This window comes from Pyxicephalus adspersus, chromosome 2 (assembly GCF_032062135.1).
Source record: "Pyxicephalus adspersus chromosome 2, UCB_Pads_2.0, whole genome shotgun sequence".
NCBI lineage: Eukaryota > Metazoa > Chordata > Amphibia > Anura > Pyxicephalidae > Pyxicephalus > Pyxicephalus adspersus.
The window spans coordinates 105,613,492-105,630,242 of NC_092859.1; the positions used below are offsets into that span (position 1 = coordinate 105,613,492).

The window sequence follows — 16,751 nt, forward strand, 5'->3', positions numbered from 1 at the left end:
GCCTTGGACAGCTTTAAAAAATCAGGCATATTATCATTTTTGTTAATGAATAACCCTGGGTATGTGTAGCCACCTGTCTACATTTTATGCATACATCAAATCTGAAAGTTTTTATTGAGGAGTAGGGGTACTTTAATAAAATCATTTTTTTCTAATAATTATTTTTCTATATAAATAGGTTGTTGACAAATAGAGCAGGTATATGTTTAAAAAGCAGATATAAAACTAGATACAAACCTGTTTGGTAAAGAATAAGGTTTTCACATCGTTACTATTTGTATTTGTAAATACACTGAGAGCATAAGGCTTTACTTTGCTAAATATACAATGATATTTCACTATCTAACTTTTTAACTTTGTTACAGCTGTGTGTGGCAAGCTCTTATTTTGCCATATGTTACTCTCTTGGCTGTGAACAGTGTGTCTATTTTTATATTCACAAATGACATTTTTTCAGCTTCTAATTCCAGTGCTGTATAATACAAACAATATTTCTGCAGATGGTATAAAATTAGCAATAGATGACTCCATTAGGAACAAAAAAAAATATTTGAAATTTAGGAAAAAATACTTTCAGTGCTACTGACAGTTCAGCATAATATTACATTTACTGAAATTTCAAAATCAAACTAGACAAGCTCATTCATAAACATAACATTCTTCTTCTTTTAGGGAGACAGATACCAGCTATGCTTAGTAATTTTATATGACTAGTATTGTTTTCCAGTGATATAAGTGCAAACCTACTTTTTTTAATGCTTTTGTATCCATGCAGTAATCTTGGGTCATGAAGAATGATTGACTGCCTTCTACAGATATGCTAATACTAACTCCACCTAAAGTGGAACTAAACTTGTTATAGTCACCTATCCCTGTTCTAACGCAGACAGCCACCATATTCTTTCTTCTTTACTTCCTGAAGACATCTTGATTGGTTGTGCCAGTATATTGTAACTCCCTGGCGTTCATTTATTCCTGACATGCACAAAGAAAGCTAATATTTCTGGCTTCCCTGGAAACCAATGTAGAGCTGTGAATGGGCATACACAGCTTAGCACAATTTGACAGCTGGGCAGTGATCAGGCAGGTAATATCAGTTGTAATAACCACCTGCCTTAATGGTCCATGTTAAAAGTCAGACTTTTGTTACACTATACCATGTGCCGTTGAATTTTTAATTAAACATATTTTTATTAGTAACATTTAATAGAACTACAATGTATATATGGCTTCATGAAATCTTCTAAAATTGTCCCAGCCTTAGGCTACGTACAAACATCAGATGATTCTTTTCCGATACGAGTCGCATGACTCGTCTCAGATGAGAATCTGACATGTGTACAGAGGCCGTCCGACATCATTCATGGAACTGTTCTGACCAAGTCTCTCCTATTGGCTCCAGCTCTCTGTCTAGGACCTCAGCTGACCAGTTGTGCATGAGTTAGGGATAGGGTTGCCTCCTTTCCAGTTAAAAAATATAGGACAATAGACATGCCCAGGGAGAGTGGTTACATATTCACATGGCTGTTAGGGGATTTCATGAAAAAAATAAGTAAGAGTAATCCATTATCTCATATCAAAGTTCAATAGGCTTTAATACATTGCTCCATGATGTGTATGTACTATAGTGGATCCTAAAGTGATTAACAAAAATAATAATAATACAAATGTATCATTTTTTTATGGCTCAAAATCCGTTTAGTATAAGCAAATGCATTTTGTATAACCAGTATACAGGTAAAATTTAACAAAAGTCAGATTTCCCTGTTCTATATTGTGTTTCATTGAGCTGCCATTAGGTCTTTCTGAAAAATGAGCTGGGTAGTGCATGCACTTGGGGTGATATCAGATGAAAGCTTTTCCTGACAGTGATTTCATGCCTACAAAACTATCTTCCATCAAATAACGCTGTGTGTGAGATAGGGTCAGCGAGTTTCCTACTGACTTCACCACTGAGAAGATAAAGAGATTATCAGCTCAGAGTGTAATTTTTACAAGGTGCCTGAACACTAAAAGATCATTTCTGATCGTCAGTTGTAACTGAACTTTGGCCATTTCTCAAGCATTTAATTAAATGCTTAAATGTTAAAAATATACAGCATTTACTGAGTACTCAGACAGATTCGGGTAGACAGTAAACTGGCTGTCTGCTCTATGTACGTTAAAACATTTGTTTCACAATAATGAGTGAAAAAGCACAGAGTTATAGTTAACATGCCTTATATCCTTTACATTGCACTTTTATATAGTCCTATATTCCATAATATTTGTAACAAGAAATGCCCCTGAGATTTATAGGTAGGGCACAAATGAACTCTTTCTTACATTATTATGTTTCTTTTAAACTTCAGATAGTGGTTTAGACTTGTAAGTGCTGTTTAACACCAGAAAAAGCCAGACCCTGCTGAAAAAATCTAGTAGCTCTTAGAATGGCAAAGCTTTTACTATTGATTTTTTCCCTCTAAAATGTCGGTGTGTTTGTTCACCTTCCCTTGAGTACTGAGCAAAGCAAAAACATAAAAAAATCAAGTAAGAAAAAAACCACCGTATAGTATACAGATGTACTGTGTGAAGAATGTACTGTTATTTGGGTCATATATGTTAATTTTATATTCCACAAATTGTGCTTTTTATGAGCTCTGGTATGTTATGTATTGTATGTTTCATGCAAAGTATACATGCACCTGAAATACATGACATAAAGTACCGATATACATTGCCCTTCACCTTCCATTCTTTATTCTTCTTTAACTAAGGTACTCCCTATGTGGAATGTGCCATTATGTTGATATGCTAAACCCCCTAAAAAATCAAGTGGGTTTATTTTTATCCTGAAAGTGGACCCAGACCCTACTATTCTCAGCAGGACCTATAGCTGGAAGTAGGCCCAGGGCATACATGGTATATAGGTTGGTACCACTAAATTGCCAAGTGATGCTTCACTTGATAACACCAATGTAAGAATAAAATAAAACAAGTATAAAAGGAATGTCCTGATAAATAAACAAGCTTTGTATGTAACAGTTTTCTTTTCATTACCTGGGTAGTACCTGGCCAGTCCAGTTGCACTTCCAAACACTTGCCATAGCAGGGTTTTGTCTTCAGCCGAGTTTTTCTTAAATACTTCATCCAACGCAGCAGTCCAGTTTAGCTCATTTAACACTATAGTCGCTGGAAAAAAAAATCAAAAGCTCTGTTAGATATATTTGTAAGAGGATACTTTTCTTGGCACTTTTCTATATCATCAATGTGTCATAGTTAGACATGCTGAACCCAAGAAACAATCTGAGACTCATATACTTTCCTTATTCTGTTTTTACATAAGGTATGCTGCTTGTCAGCATGATATAAGGAGTAGGAACCTATACTAAGCCTGTAAGAAAGTCCAAATTGTAGCATGGCTATGTACAGTAATTGTAGCTAATGTGACAGTAAATTAGGTATATTAGCTGACTTTAACATCATTTAGATTTTTAGTTGGGTCACTGTTGTGCCATTGTTTCTTTTTTAATTTCTATAATTCAATAACTAAACAATTGACAGGTCTTCAGTGTTTCAGCTGCAGAACTAAGATTATTCAGAATGGTCATTAGAAAAGCCAAAGATCATGTAAAAAACAAATAAGAAGAAGAAATTGAACTAAGGACATTACACATCGTGGTTTTATTAGCCCTTTAAAGCTGATAAGGGAATAGCTTCCCAACACAGTGCTCATTAGTGTAACTTAAGAAGATTTTCATGTTTATGGATATGATCACTCTGAGAAAGATCAGTTATGTGAGCATGAATATTCATGCACTGGGTCGGTTAGAGGGTGAACTTGAGGTATGATGAAATTCGTTTTCTGCAGCATGAACAGATTAATGTTTTTTGGTCAGTTACATGGAAATTGATAGTAACACAAAAGTTCAAGTTACTGGCTATCATGAATTATGCCATTTGCATTTACCTCCAGCTTAAAAATATAATACTGTCGCTAATTTAGAAAGAAGCACATTAAATACACCCAGAACACAATGTAAATTACATTTTTCAGTTTTACTGTTCAGTTTCACATATTTCATAATTTATCATTTATTTTTAATTGTATATACAGTGGTCAAATATTTAGTAAATTGTTGTTATTTCTGCCTATTATCACCTTACGTACTTTCAACATTGATAAAAGGGTAAAAAAAGGGCAAACATACTTTTCTTTATATATTTATATCTTAAATTTCCTATTCTGCATTCTCACAACAATCTAAAATGGCTTTACGAACTCTTATACCACTGCACAACTTTGCCAAAATGAACCATGTTGGTAAAATATTATCTCTTCTGAAACTCTTCTGAAATGTTTTGGTGTCGGGGCATGTTCTGGTTACTGAAGCATGGTACCACTGCTGATCCGTTAAAGTGGAACACAAACACAAAAATATTGGTGTGTATTTTAGGTGGCATGGTTTTGTTGTGATCTGTATGTTACCAACGTTACCGAACTTTCCCACTTACTCCACAATACAATATACAAGTTGTATATGATGTTGTGGGTATTAAGACATGGGCTTTTTTATGCACCTTGTATAAAAGGAAAAAAGAAAAGTTGAGTATTCATGAAGGAATTTTACCAACTCTTTTGTTTTTGGGAAGGATGTTGAGTGGGGACGTACTACACCTCAGATTCTCATTGTCCAGTCTTATCTAACGTTGTCCTTGTGCAAACACAAACACAACAAGTGTTATAAATGTTTTTTCTTGTCTTTGCAATACGGGTTTTGGAAACCTTGACAAAATGTACTTTTTTCTTAATTCAAGAAACACCAGTGTTCTCCCCAGACTCTTTTAGCTGGGCGCACCACCTAGCACTTTTCAGTGATCACCCGGCTGTTTTTGGGTGGTTACCCAAGAGTTGGGACACAACACGGGCATTCACCCACTTACAGCTTCTTCCCACCCAGTTTAAAACAAATCTTGGGGAGAATATTGCACATATACAATAAAGAAACTTTTCAATGGATTACTGAATTAAATATGTGACTTTATCCTTGGTTTAAAGTCCTAATGCTACTGTTTTTGAAAAAAAGGCAACAAGGGCGCTGCAACAGAAATATACAATAGGGAATATGTGGGAACACAATGCTCAGAATGAATAAACCCATAATTAGAAAAGTATTGTTCAAGTTAGCGCAGTACCATTATTGTCGTTTGTTTATATGAACAAATTGAAAAATAATTATAAAGTGTCATAAACTTACATCCCTGCTATTACAAAGATCTCTGTAGGGATTGTACTACCAGAAAATTAGTATGTGAAATCATAATTTAGATGGTATTGGGTAAGTAAAGGACAACACAAAGTAGCTGTTTACATGACTAAGTACACACATATTACATTGGTATGGGCTTGGGTCTCATCCAGCCTTATGAATATAAAGTAATTTATGATTAATGCTTATGTATAAAGAAATATTATTCTTCCACAGTAACTATGCATTGCTAGAAAAAAATGTTAAGAAATGATGAACATTTAAAATGTTGGCCTAAACATATAATGTATATAATAGATTAAATAGTAACAAAAAATAATTTTGAAGAAATATAGTGGCCCTATATATTTAGAGTACACCATTAGTCAAACAACGAGAATGCATAATATCAACTCAGTGAGAATATATTTTTAGTTTTTATTGCAGTGCCTAATAGTCATTTTAAAATACTTCTTTTGTTCATTTTTTATTCTTGTTTTTATTATTCCTCCATATTATGTAACACATATATTAACACATATGACATATTTCATGTTATCTGCCTATAAGTAAAAAAAAAGTTGCATTTCATGTAATGTTATTGTTGGCTAGAATGCATTCTACATCACAGTATTGAATTTGTCTGATTCATTGACAGTGTTCAGAATCTTCACTCAAAAAAAAATATAACTGTGGAAAAAAAATACATTTCACCACTCATCCAATCATAAAAAACAAGTTTCTGTTCATGCATGTTCCTATCGTCAGATTATTAAGTGAATCTTCCCTGTTTTCTTAGTGAAAATTCTCTAATACTTAATCAGTAAATTACAGTAAACAATTACGGTAATTCAATAAGTGTATAATATCTCACATCCCTAACTGATTGTATTTACTAGTAATTTAGAGGTCCATCTACTTTGGTAAATCCACAGTACATATTTTTCAATCACCTTAGCAGATTTCTCTCCCTGATTTAGTGCAATTCCTTTCTGTAAATTTGATCAACTGCCTTAAGATTAGACACTTTTGGATCCAGACTGTGGTGAAAAAAAAAGAAAAACAGGAGGATATTTTTTTAAATAAAACTGCCACTAGTAATGCCTGTGTGACAACTATTTTTCTTAATTTTTGATTACGTTTTTCTTGATTACTTTTCAGCTCCCTAGGTGTATTGCAGCAGAAGTTTGATTAAACAGTAGGTTATAATACAGCCGTATATAGAGTAGAAAATTGTTCAATCTTTTCATCATGCAAAAACATTATTAGCTACAAACAAGGTAATTGAGAAAGAGTAAAAAAAAATATGTGTGCTCTGAATCTAATATTCATACATTCAAGAAGATCAAGTACTCCTAGTGAAAACTAAACTTTGATTAAACACATATTCAGGGGAAATGATTAGACTGTAAGGTTGTTTAAGTAAGGCACCTATTTCTATTAATTTATGTATTTTGTATGTTTCAATGTGATTGGTAAAACCCTTTGGGTGGCTTCATTTGTTTGGCTCAGGAAGAATTAATAAAGTATTAGGGAGCACACATACTCCCACGTTAATGTGATGTTGCCACTCTTGCTTGAAACGTTAAACAAAGAAGAACAGAAAAACTGATAAAGTGCAAAAGTAGGCATTTCAGCACTGTTGGTAGAATACCAATTTCATTATTTATTTATTTTATATTATAACCTAAATTATTTCTATCAAAAAGTAACTTGCATTCCCAGGAAAACAAGTAAAATCAATGCCACTAATTTATCTTATAGAATTTTCTATAATCTACTACACAAATACACAAAAAGGTCAATAGGAGATCAGTAAAAGTGAACTTCTTAAAGCTTGTGCTGTTTTCCTTTTCTTGAATCATCAAAATTCAAACTTCCAAGGTAAATCTGAATCCTATTGGTGACAAAATTTTTACTGCACACAGTACAGTGTTGACAGACTCACTAACTGCTAAATAGCACCGAGCATGAAGCATACAAGTGGCTAGGGACTGATGTGCAAACACCATGAGGTATGAACATACACCTACTGCACTAATCATTAAAGTATTCTCTATTTCCATAAAACCTAGGGCTGAAAAAGGTTTAGTTTGCTTTTTTAACTATTTGCATACAGTGCATACTCAAATATAAACCACAGTAAAACTTTTACATTAAACACACTCTCTCTCTCTCTCTCTCTCTCTCTCTCTCTCTCTCTATATATATATATATATATACACGCACATATATAGTGGTAGATCAGAAGCTCATTTTTTATATTTGGCAAGCTCTGGTAAGCTAAAGAAAGAAAACGATAAAAGAAGCATTTTGTTCCCAAATTGCTTTGATTCTAAGAACTTTTGATGAATAAAGGAGGAATCCACAGGGATGCCAAATGTTCCTATGGATAGGGTCAACAAATTAACTTCTTAACAATGGGGCTCTGGTTTTTAAATTTGAAAAAAATTATATGCAAAAAGCTACAGCTACACTTTGTGGGTTCAGACACCGGTATATAATTTAATCTCCTATGCAAATTTTCCAGTAATTACATGGGGGACTATAGACACCCCAGATCTAATCTTTGTAATCCTATCAGTCTGCAAATACAATATATTTTTATAGCACTAAAATGTATGAAATGAGAATTAAAACTAAAAGTACATTTTTATATGTAATAAAAACCTTTAAAAAGACGCAGAATAATCAGAGTTTTCATAATAGTTTCTGAGAATTTGTGAACCATACAAAACATTTGTAATAATTTAGGATGGCCATCTCATAAACCACAAAAACTTGATGGCTTGCATGGTACAATACTCTACTACTCTAACTAAATGAAAGTTTCTCTACACATATTACCTAAATTTTAAAATTATTGCAAATTATGCAGTGAACACTAATAAAGTGAATCCTAAGTATCTTTAAGTGAATCTTGGACTATCCACTGAGCTGTCAATAGTTTAATTATGCTCATATTTCAGTTTATGATCAACTCTGCATCACAAGTCCCATTCTTCTGCTTACTTAATGCATAGCAGGTTTTACTTCCCGTTCTATTTTGAGAAAGTAATATTCAAAGCTTTACCTCCGGTAGATTGCAGTGAATTATCTGTGAGCATCTGACATCACTGTCAAGTTGGAAAAATGTACAATCAAGAAGATGAGCGTGTTTTCCAACTCTTTTAAGAGTTCTATGGTGCTTTAATGTGATTAGCAACAATCTTCTACAATACTTGATCTTTAGACAGTACTGGACAGTGATTCATCACCGTAGAAAGGTCACTTGGCTACAGTTGGTAAATGATGAAGAATTAAACATTTTAAATTATGGGTTTCTAGCAACGTGTGTTGTTTTATTGGCAGTTTAGGAGCTGCCACATTGAAGGGCCATAATCAGTGAAAAGTCAGCATTTTTTTTTTCATCTCTGTGGCATTTTGATCCACTATAGTCAAGTACTGGAAAGGTCTAAAAATGTAAAGATACAAAACATCTTTTTGTGTTCTCTTTCAAATAGACACATCAGCAGTATATAAGGTAAAGCAGCCTTGCCTCGCGACGGACAGTATGATTAACAAAGCAGCTCACTGATTCTTGTAAATACTGGTTAATACAAATTATTTGACTAAATTTTACCTGAAAGTTTTACTTGCATTTCACCTACCCACACTTTCTAATTGGACCATCAGTACAATGGCATACCTCACGGTTTACCTGATCAGAATGGACCCGCATTTGGGTACAAATGGAGCAATAAAACTGCTGCAGGCACCACTAAATCTTTAAACTTGACAGAAGAAGGTAAAATGACCTGCTGTCATTCAGTCATATGGAATCCATGCTAGATAACATAAAATAAATGATAATGAAAGTAGTGTGCTAATTACTTATATTTTGACATATTTTTGTATAAATAAAGGCATGTAGTTTGTTAACAAAACAAAGAAAATTTTGTGGTAAAGTATAGCAACATGCACCTTGCAAATTACCTTTATTAATCTGTATTTAGAGTAATTGTACACAAATAGGTATAAATAGTACACACGTGCCCACACACACATACACACTGATACTTGGCTTGTAGCTGTGAAGGAATACACTAATTTTTTTTTTAATACACATTTAACCTCATTAAAATTTTTAAAAAAATAAAGCAAACCCAACTATTTTGAGATTCGAAGCTTTAAACAGAGCCTATATTATATATATTTATATTGTAGGGGTTAAACATCAAATGAAGAGCACTTTATCAAGTTACTCCTTTCACTGAAGTGCATTTCCAGGTTTTCAGCTCACTGTTATTGGTCTAGCAGCAGAAAAACTTAAGATACAATTCTCTTGCAGGGTGGTTATATTTAGCAAAAGGCAACAAACTCCAGCTAAATCCTCTTATGTTGTAAATGTTGACTCTTCTCTTGGACAGCCCCACTCTCTGACTTTTTGTCCTTTTCCAAATGTTTTATTGAAGAATTATAGATACAAAGAAAGACGGATCATAAATACAGTTCAAGCTTGGCATGTTAACAATATATAAAAAGTGAAGAAAACATAGTTCCTTGCAGTTGTTATAAGAAAGCTGCATAATAGTAATAAAAGAATTGTAAAATAGGAGATGCTATAAATATTTGAATGACAAAAAAAACATTTTGTCCAAAGTATAGTGAAACAAGCCCAGCACACCAAGTAAATTTAAGAAAAGAGATTGAGTTAAAAATATAAGCACACTAAGAAGGGAAAAAAGGCAAGTATAATAATGACAAGAGGAATGAAGTTGAAGGAGAGGAGGAAAGAAGAACAATTGTAACCTAAGGCATGTGAGAAGGGAAAACACTGGAAATAGGAGAGGTTTGTGGCTGGGGAACCTCACGATGCCCAGTCAAATGGGCAGCATCCAGTGGACAGAAGAAAAAAATCTGTCTGCTTTTTTTTGGCAATTATCCACTGAGCTACAGACAAGAGTAGACATATCTCTAATATGTCCTTCTCTTACTACTCTTTAATTGGGCAGGGCTATTCAAATGGCTTTGTGTTCCAGGCTGTCAGGAACCCAAAGCATTCTCTCCCTGTGCCACTTATCACATCACTGCATCTCTGGTTCAGTATGTGACATTTTGCTTAGTCAGTAGCATACTAAGATGGGTGTTAGGGAACCATAATAAAATTGGACTTCATAATAAAATAATAAATAATAAATAAATAATAAGTAATAATAAAACATTGCTCCAGTAAAAGGTTTCCAATTTGTTACTTTGTGTAAGGGAATTACTACATATGCTACAAGGGTAATGGTCTTGACTTTTTTTTGCAGCAGCAGTGCCCATGTGTTTTATTATATTCTGGGTTCTACTGTAATTATTTGTATGCCAACAGGGCTGGAAAGAGGGCAAAGTTACCTTGCCATAACCTAAATGAGCCTTGTGCTAATAAATGTACTGCATACCACAGAATAAGTATGTCAAAGTACACATTATCTTTCCAAACTATGTATAACATATGAGCTGACCTAGAAGAACATTGAAATACAAAGGATATTCAAACACTTTTGAAGGTTACACAGCTATGTGCATCATCCTTTGGTTTCAAAGTAATGACGGTCTTCACAGCACAAAGTGAAAATGCAGATGACATTTGCTAATATATTACCAAAATTGGTTTCTCTGATGAGAAAACTCTTTCAGCAAAATACCCATTCTCGCAAATAAATCATGGTAATGAATTGATACTAAACAAATGCCATAACTGGAAGGTTGATGTGCGTTAGAGTTTATACTGACAAAATACTAGTTAAAAGGAAAAATAGGATTCTGAATATATTCAAAACTTCATTTGTAAGTAGCAATGTTATTTTGCCAACAGGTTACCTTGAGGGAAAGGAGTCAAGAAAAAATACCTTTCTTAGAATGTTAATCATTCTAGAACATGGCGGTGGTAAAACTGCTTTTATAGTTATTTGTCATATAAGTCTTGAATGCCATTTACATTTACCACCAGAACTGATGTGTATTTATTAATTTATTTTATTTATTTTCTGATACAAATGTAACTCCCCTTATTTTTTTTTTCCAATTTCCACCTAATTTTAACCATTTTTCTGCTTCATACACTAGAACATCCGTGTGCAGCTTTGCTAAAACATATACAAATAAAAAATTGCTATATTTAAATATAAAATTACTAAATAAAACCTGCATACCTGACTTTAGTCCCAGTGATATCACCAGCAAGGCTGCAATGCAGGCAGATCATAGCTGGTAAAAGGGGCTGGCAAGTTGCTGCACATAGCTGGCTGAAAAGATGAAACTTTTATAACCAACACATGTGATCTGTGGACAATCAGGGACAGTTAAGTTAGGGGGGAAATTGCTACATGATGCTGGATGTCTAACAGCCAGGATAAAAGGCAACCTCCTGCAGCTTTTCAATGTAATGCACACTGGTCAACATTTGCTGCACAGTAATAGCATACTTGATGCATATTTACTAGAGAGCTGCATCTTCACAACATTTGCCAGTATTAATTACGTATATGGTGAATGTTCATGAGTATAGGATATTTTTCTGTTGACAACAGTGCCTCCACTCTTTCCACTGTTTGAACTTTTTAGGTATTTTCATAAGTAGACATCCACCCAAGATCAAAGGAACCCCTGGTCTTGATCACTTGATCATCTAAAAACTTCTATACAAAAAAACTACATTTGGGTTAGAAAACAACAACTTATGTTTGCAAATCAGTTGAATACATGTCATTCTTTTGTGCACATGAAAAATTAGTTGTAATCTTTTTTAAATACAAATATAAGTCTGGTCACACTGTAAAGTGAATGTTGGTGAATAAGGTGAAGTTGTGTTTACTTTAATCACTCAATGTTCTATGAATTATTCACAGGAAATGGAAAAAAAAACAAAGTATAGGACTTTTTTTCTAACACATGATTGGGTATTTACAATTTTCACAACTTTATCATATTTCATAATTTTTGCATTGCAAAGTTAACATTCTAGGTTAATTTTACATTTTAGTCTCTATTGCTTTACTGAAGCCATGGAATGGGGTCTATCTATAAAGCAAGGAATCACATTGCCTGGTGGAGAATCTTTTAGGGCCATGTGTTTTAATGGCAGTAATTGATTTTCCACCAAGGAATGCTTACTCCTTAATAAATAGACTTCAATGTGTTTGGCTATTATAGGGATGGGCTACATAACATATTCATGTTTTTGCATGGCTGCTTATGAATTGGACAATTAGGAAGAAAGTAATGAATAAATATCTGTAAAATTTAAAGATTTTTGAAGAATATTGAAATCATTTTATGTGTCTTATGTGTCTTAATTATTATGGGGTTGTTCTACAGAATCTACCAACCCCTGTGGATGCTGGATAACAGAGTTTACTGTAAAATCATATTCCTTCTTCAAACCAGTAATTAGTTCAGTATTTCAATATATGTTCTCATTCCTTTGCGGCAAGTAAAAATGGATAACTTAGGTATTTCTGAAAAAGATTTTAACATTTACCTTTATTCTTTTTTGTTATACTAGTTATACATTAATTAAAGCTCTTTGTTATATACACTTTCACAGTGTTGGTTTCCTGCCTTTGCTTGATAGCTGTAGATCTGCACGTTACTAGTATACAAACGATGAAAGGCTAACAATGTAGGCAAGTTAGTTATGTTTATGTGATTAAAAAATATCTTACTGTTGTTAAAAATATTAATGAGCATTGTTCGTATTAACGAATCTTTGCTTTATCCCAAAACCGATTTAAAGTATTTCTTAAACATTGGGACATATGGTTTAAATATAAGAAATGTGTTCTTAAACACTCTTTCTAAAACAATAAAAGGTATTGTTATACGTAGTTTATTTAGTGTGATGTTTGATATGTTTGTATTTTGATTTAATACTGGCTGGTATATGATTATGATTGTGTTTGTTTTTATGTTTCTTTTTGTGTGGATCTTTCTTTTTTCATGTGTGTTCTATATCTTTCTTATTTTCTCTATCTTTTTTTATTCCTTCTTTCTTGATTAGTCACCAGTGTGGTGATTTCTTTACTATCTTATGAAAAATTGGGATATGTTTCATTACTGTGTACGGATGTTTTATATGCTGTTGTAATTTGTATTGTATATCCTTCAATAAAGAAAAATTCTTTAAAAAAAAAAAATATCTTACTCACAGATAAAAAAAAATAAAAACATTATATCTTTCTGTCAATTACAGATCCACAACTGCAAATAATGATGCAAATAACACTCTAGTGCAAACTTCGACTTACTTCCACCTTTTTTCATTGAATACTATATAAAATATAATGTGGTAGTTCTGCCATTCCTGCATAGTTTGGAAATGTCATGAAGGTTTATCTCACATTCTGATAATGGAACAAAACACATATTTACTGCTATATATTTTAGTAGATAAACAGTAGTTGTTTTGTTCAAGCAAGTCAAGGACTAAAATGGTTATTATGCAACCTCTTCTAAGTACTAAATCAGATTATTTAGCAGTTCAATGACTAGCCTTGAACATACCAATTGTAAGCACTTATGTGTAAGTTTCAAAAGAAAAAGTAATTTATGGAATCTGTTGTTTAGTGCAGGCTGTCCTTGAATAAACATCTGGCATGTGGACAAGGGTGTTTTTGCAGTTCTTTGTAGAACAGATTGTTACATAAGCCAACTGTGGCAATGCAGATATTGCTTTCATTTTTTAATTTGTATTCACCATTTTAAAAAACTGATACCATAACAGTAAACTGCATAAAGTTAGATGCTCTCCATACCTCTCCAACTTTGGGTTCTGCATTTAGGTGAACACTGGATTACCTTGTAATTCCCCTGGATTACCCTAGGCCCTTCTACCCATTGGCAGAACCATGGCAATTTGTAGGCAGTTTTTAACTGTTACGGGGCTATTCATATTAACGTGGTGTACCTAAATGTATATGCCATTTCCTTGTACAGGGTTTTTTTGGCTGTTTTCCACTGCATTCATAAAGGATTAAATGGCTCAGTGGAAAGCTGAAAAAGATAGAAATAGGTTGTGAAAAGAAATGCATTTTGGGACCAAAGGCAAAAACATGAGTTGCCTTGTCATTGTTATCAAGGTGCTGTAGTTACAGTTACATATATTTGCTATCAAAGCCTATACACAGCTTCTTATAAATGTGAAATATTTTCTGCTCAATAAAGTTTTACATATTACAGTAAAAGATGTGAGAATCAGGATATCACAATATATCATATAAAAATGAGACCTTCACTAATAACATTACTTTTGACATTATATTTAAAATGAAAAGAGTGGCAAAATATTGCTTTGTGGCATTGGAAGAAGTGTAAACCTTTTGTCACCTTTGTTGATAAAGTATACCATAGAGAAACACATTTGGCCATACTGTACACCCAGCTTTCAAGTAACAACAAAAGATTGATTTGGTAATTAAACTTAAAAAGTACATCCAAGTGAAGAATGGATGTCACAAAAGTAAAAGGGAAGTAAGATGGAAAAGTTAACAAAAGGGTCAAAGGAAAAAGACCATGGCAATGTTGTTCTTGCCTAACCTAAATGATCTTGTAATTTTGGACCACCATCAATGACCAGAAAAATAAAGGATAACATTTTGCATGAGGTTTCTTAGTCAGAAGGTTGTGGATTTAGAAAAACTTCATGTGAGTTTTTGGGGAAATTTTATTTCTAGAATTCTGTAAACTACCTGATGCTTAGAAATCTAAACTGTTCTAATTTTATGTTTAAGTGTGTTCATTTCTCTACATCCCGCAATGCATTGGTTAAAGTATTGGGTCAGAATTTTTCCGGGCAATGGGAAGATTGTATAGAAGAAGTTTGTAAAATTCCATTTGTAGGTATTGGAAACTTTTCTAAAATGTGAGCAACCAAGCCAACCTAGAGATCTTTGTAGCCTGGTGGGTTGAGTACAATTGTGACTAGCAGGAATCAGGAAAGAACAGCTTACCGGAACACTTGAAACTGTTCTACCCTCTAAAAAATAATTCATAATGGGATTTGGTATGGGGAATATTAAAAGAAAACAGAACAAAATGACCAAACATGCAAAGAATAGGGTAAGCAAATGGCATGCTAGACAAAATATGAAACATAAAATATATAAATATTATAAGAAGAAAAAAATGATTCCCCTGAACAAACAAAAACCATGAAATGTGTCTTTTACAAATAATGTGAATAGAAAACAAGCTTCAAAATACAAAAGTAAACATTTTTTTACAGCTTGTTAAGGTTCTGTAGTTGTTTGATGTATAAATGAATTACCATATTTTTCGCCGTATAAGACGCTCCGGAATATAAGACGCACCCAATTTTAAAGGAGTAAAATCTAGAAAAAAAAGATTCTGAAAGATTATTCCCCTTCTGATCACTCATGTGCCATTCATACCGGTATTCCCCTTCTGATCACTCATGTGCCATTCAAATTCCCTTTCTGATCACTCTGTGCCTTTCAAATTCCCTTTCTGATCACTCTGTGTCATTCAAAATTCCCTTCTGATTACTCTGTGTCATTCAAATTCCCTTTCTGATCACTCTGTGTCATTCAAATTCCCCTTCTGATCACTCTGTGCTTTTTTTCCACTGTACGGCAGTTAGGACAGGGAACAGCAGGTGGCGCTGTGCCGGCTTCTTTCGCTCTGCTTTACAGACAGAAGACACGATGCTGGCAGAGGAGAGAAGAGACACGCTGCATGCAGCCAGAGACACACGCAGGATCGGGTATCGGGTGAGTATATTATTTTATAACACATTTGTCGTATAGGACGCACTAACTTTTCCCCCCCAGTTTTGGGGAAGAAAAAGTGCGTCTTATACGGCAAAAAATACGGTATGCGGTTTCCAAATGAATAATTTTACCAGGAATACCAAAGAAAACATATGCATTTATGATAATGATCTTTTCAGGAAGGGTATATTTAGAAGAACATAGGAGCTGTGAGATTTGTGTGTGCAATGAAAGCTCAAGAACAGTAAAACATATGTCATAATTTATTGTATGTTTCTGTTGCTTTTTATAAGCTGAAGTTGAAATTAATGTTCAGACAAAACAAAATCAGGAAAGAAGCTATAGGATTCACCCTTTCTACTTGGGGACTTAGGGAGAAAAAGCCAACCTCATTCAAAACAACTCTGTGGTATTAGACCTTGATGTCTAGAATCCCAAAGAGTACAATAAAAACTCAGACAACAGAGAGATGCATAGCCAAGTCTTTCTGCTCTGCAACTGGGGGATTAGAGGCAGCAATATAGCATTTTTGTAGAAAGTACAAAACATGATCAAACAAAGAACAATTGATAACAGAAAAGTAAAAAAAATAATTGATGAGAACAGTAAAAATACCTGAGACAAAAAAAGAACATTCACACCCTATATTCTAATACTAGAAAAAGAAAAGCAATCCTAGTAATTGAATTTGTTTATTATTATGCCAACATTTTAAAATAGTGATATTTAGTTATTAGTGGTATGCATCACTGCAAATAGAGCAGAGCAA

The 16,751-nt window shown here is 33.5% G+C and overlaps 1 protein-coding gene across 1 annotated transcript in view; it reads right to left on the minus strand.

Moving 5' to 3' along the window:
• CACNA2D1 (calcium voltage-gated channel auxiliary subunit alpha2delta 1) overlaps nt 1-16,751 on the minus strand; it is a 128,223-nt gene that overhangs the window by 106,849 nt on the left and 4,623 nt on the right. The window contains exon 2 of the mRNA XM_072399049.1: nt 3,040-3,171. Within this exon, the coding sequence (XP_072255150.1) occupies nt 3,040-3,171 (132 nt within the window). The remainder of the gene's footprint in view (nt 1-3,039; nt 3,172-16,751) is intronic.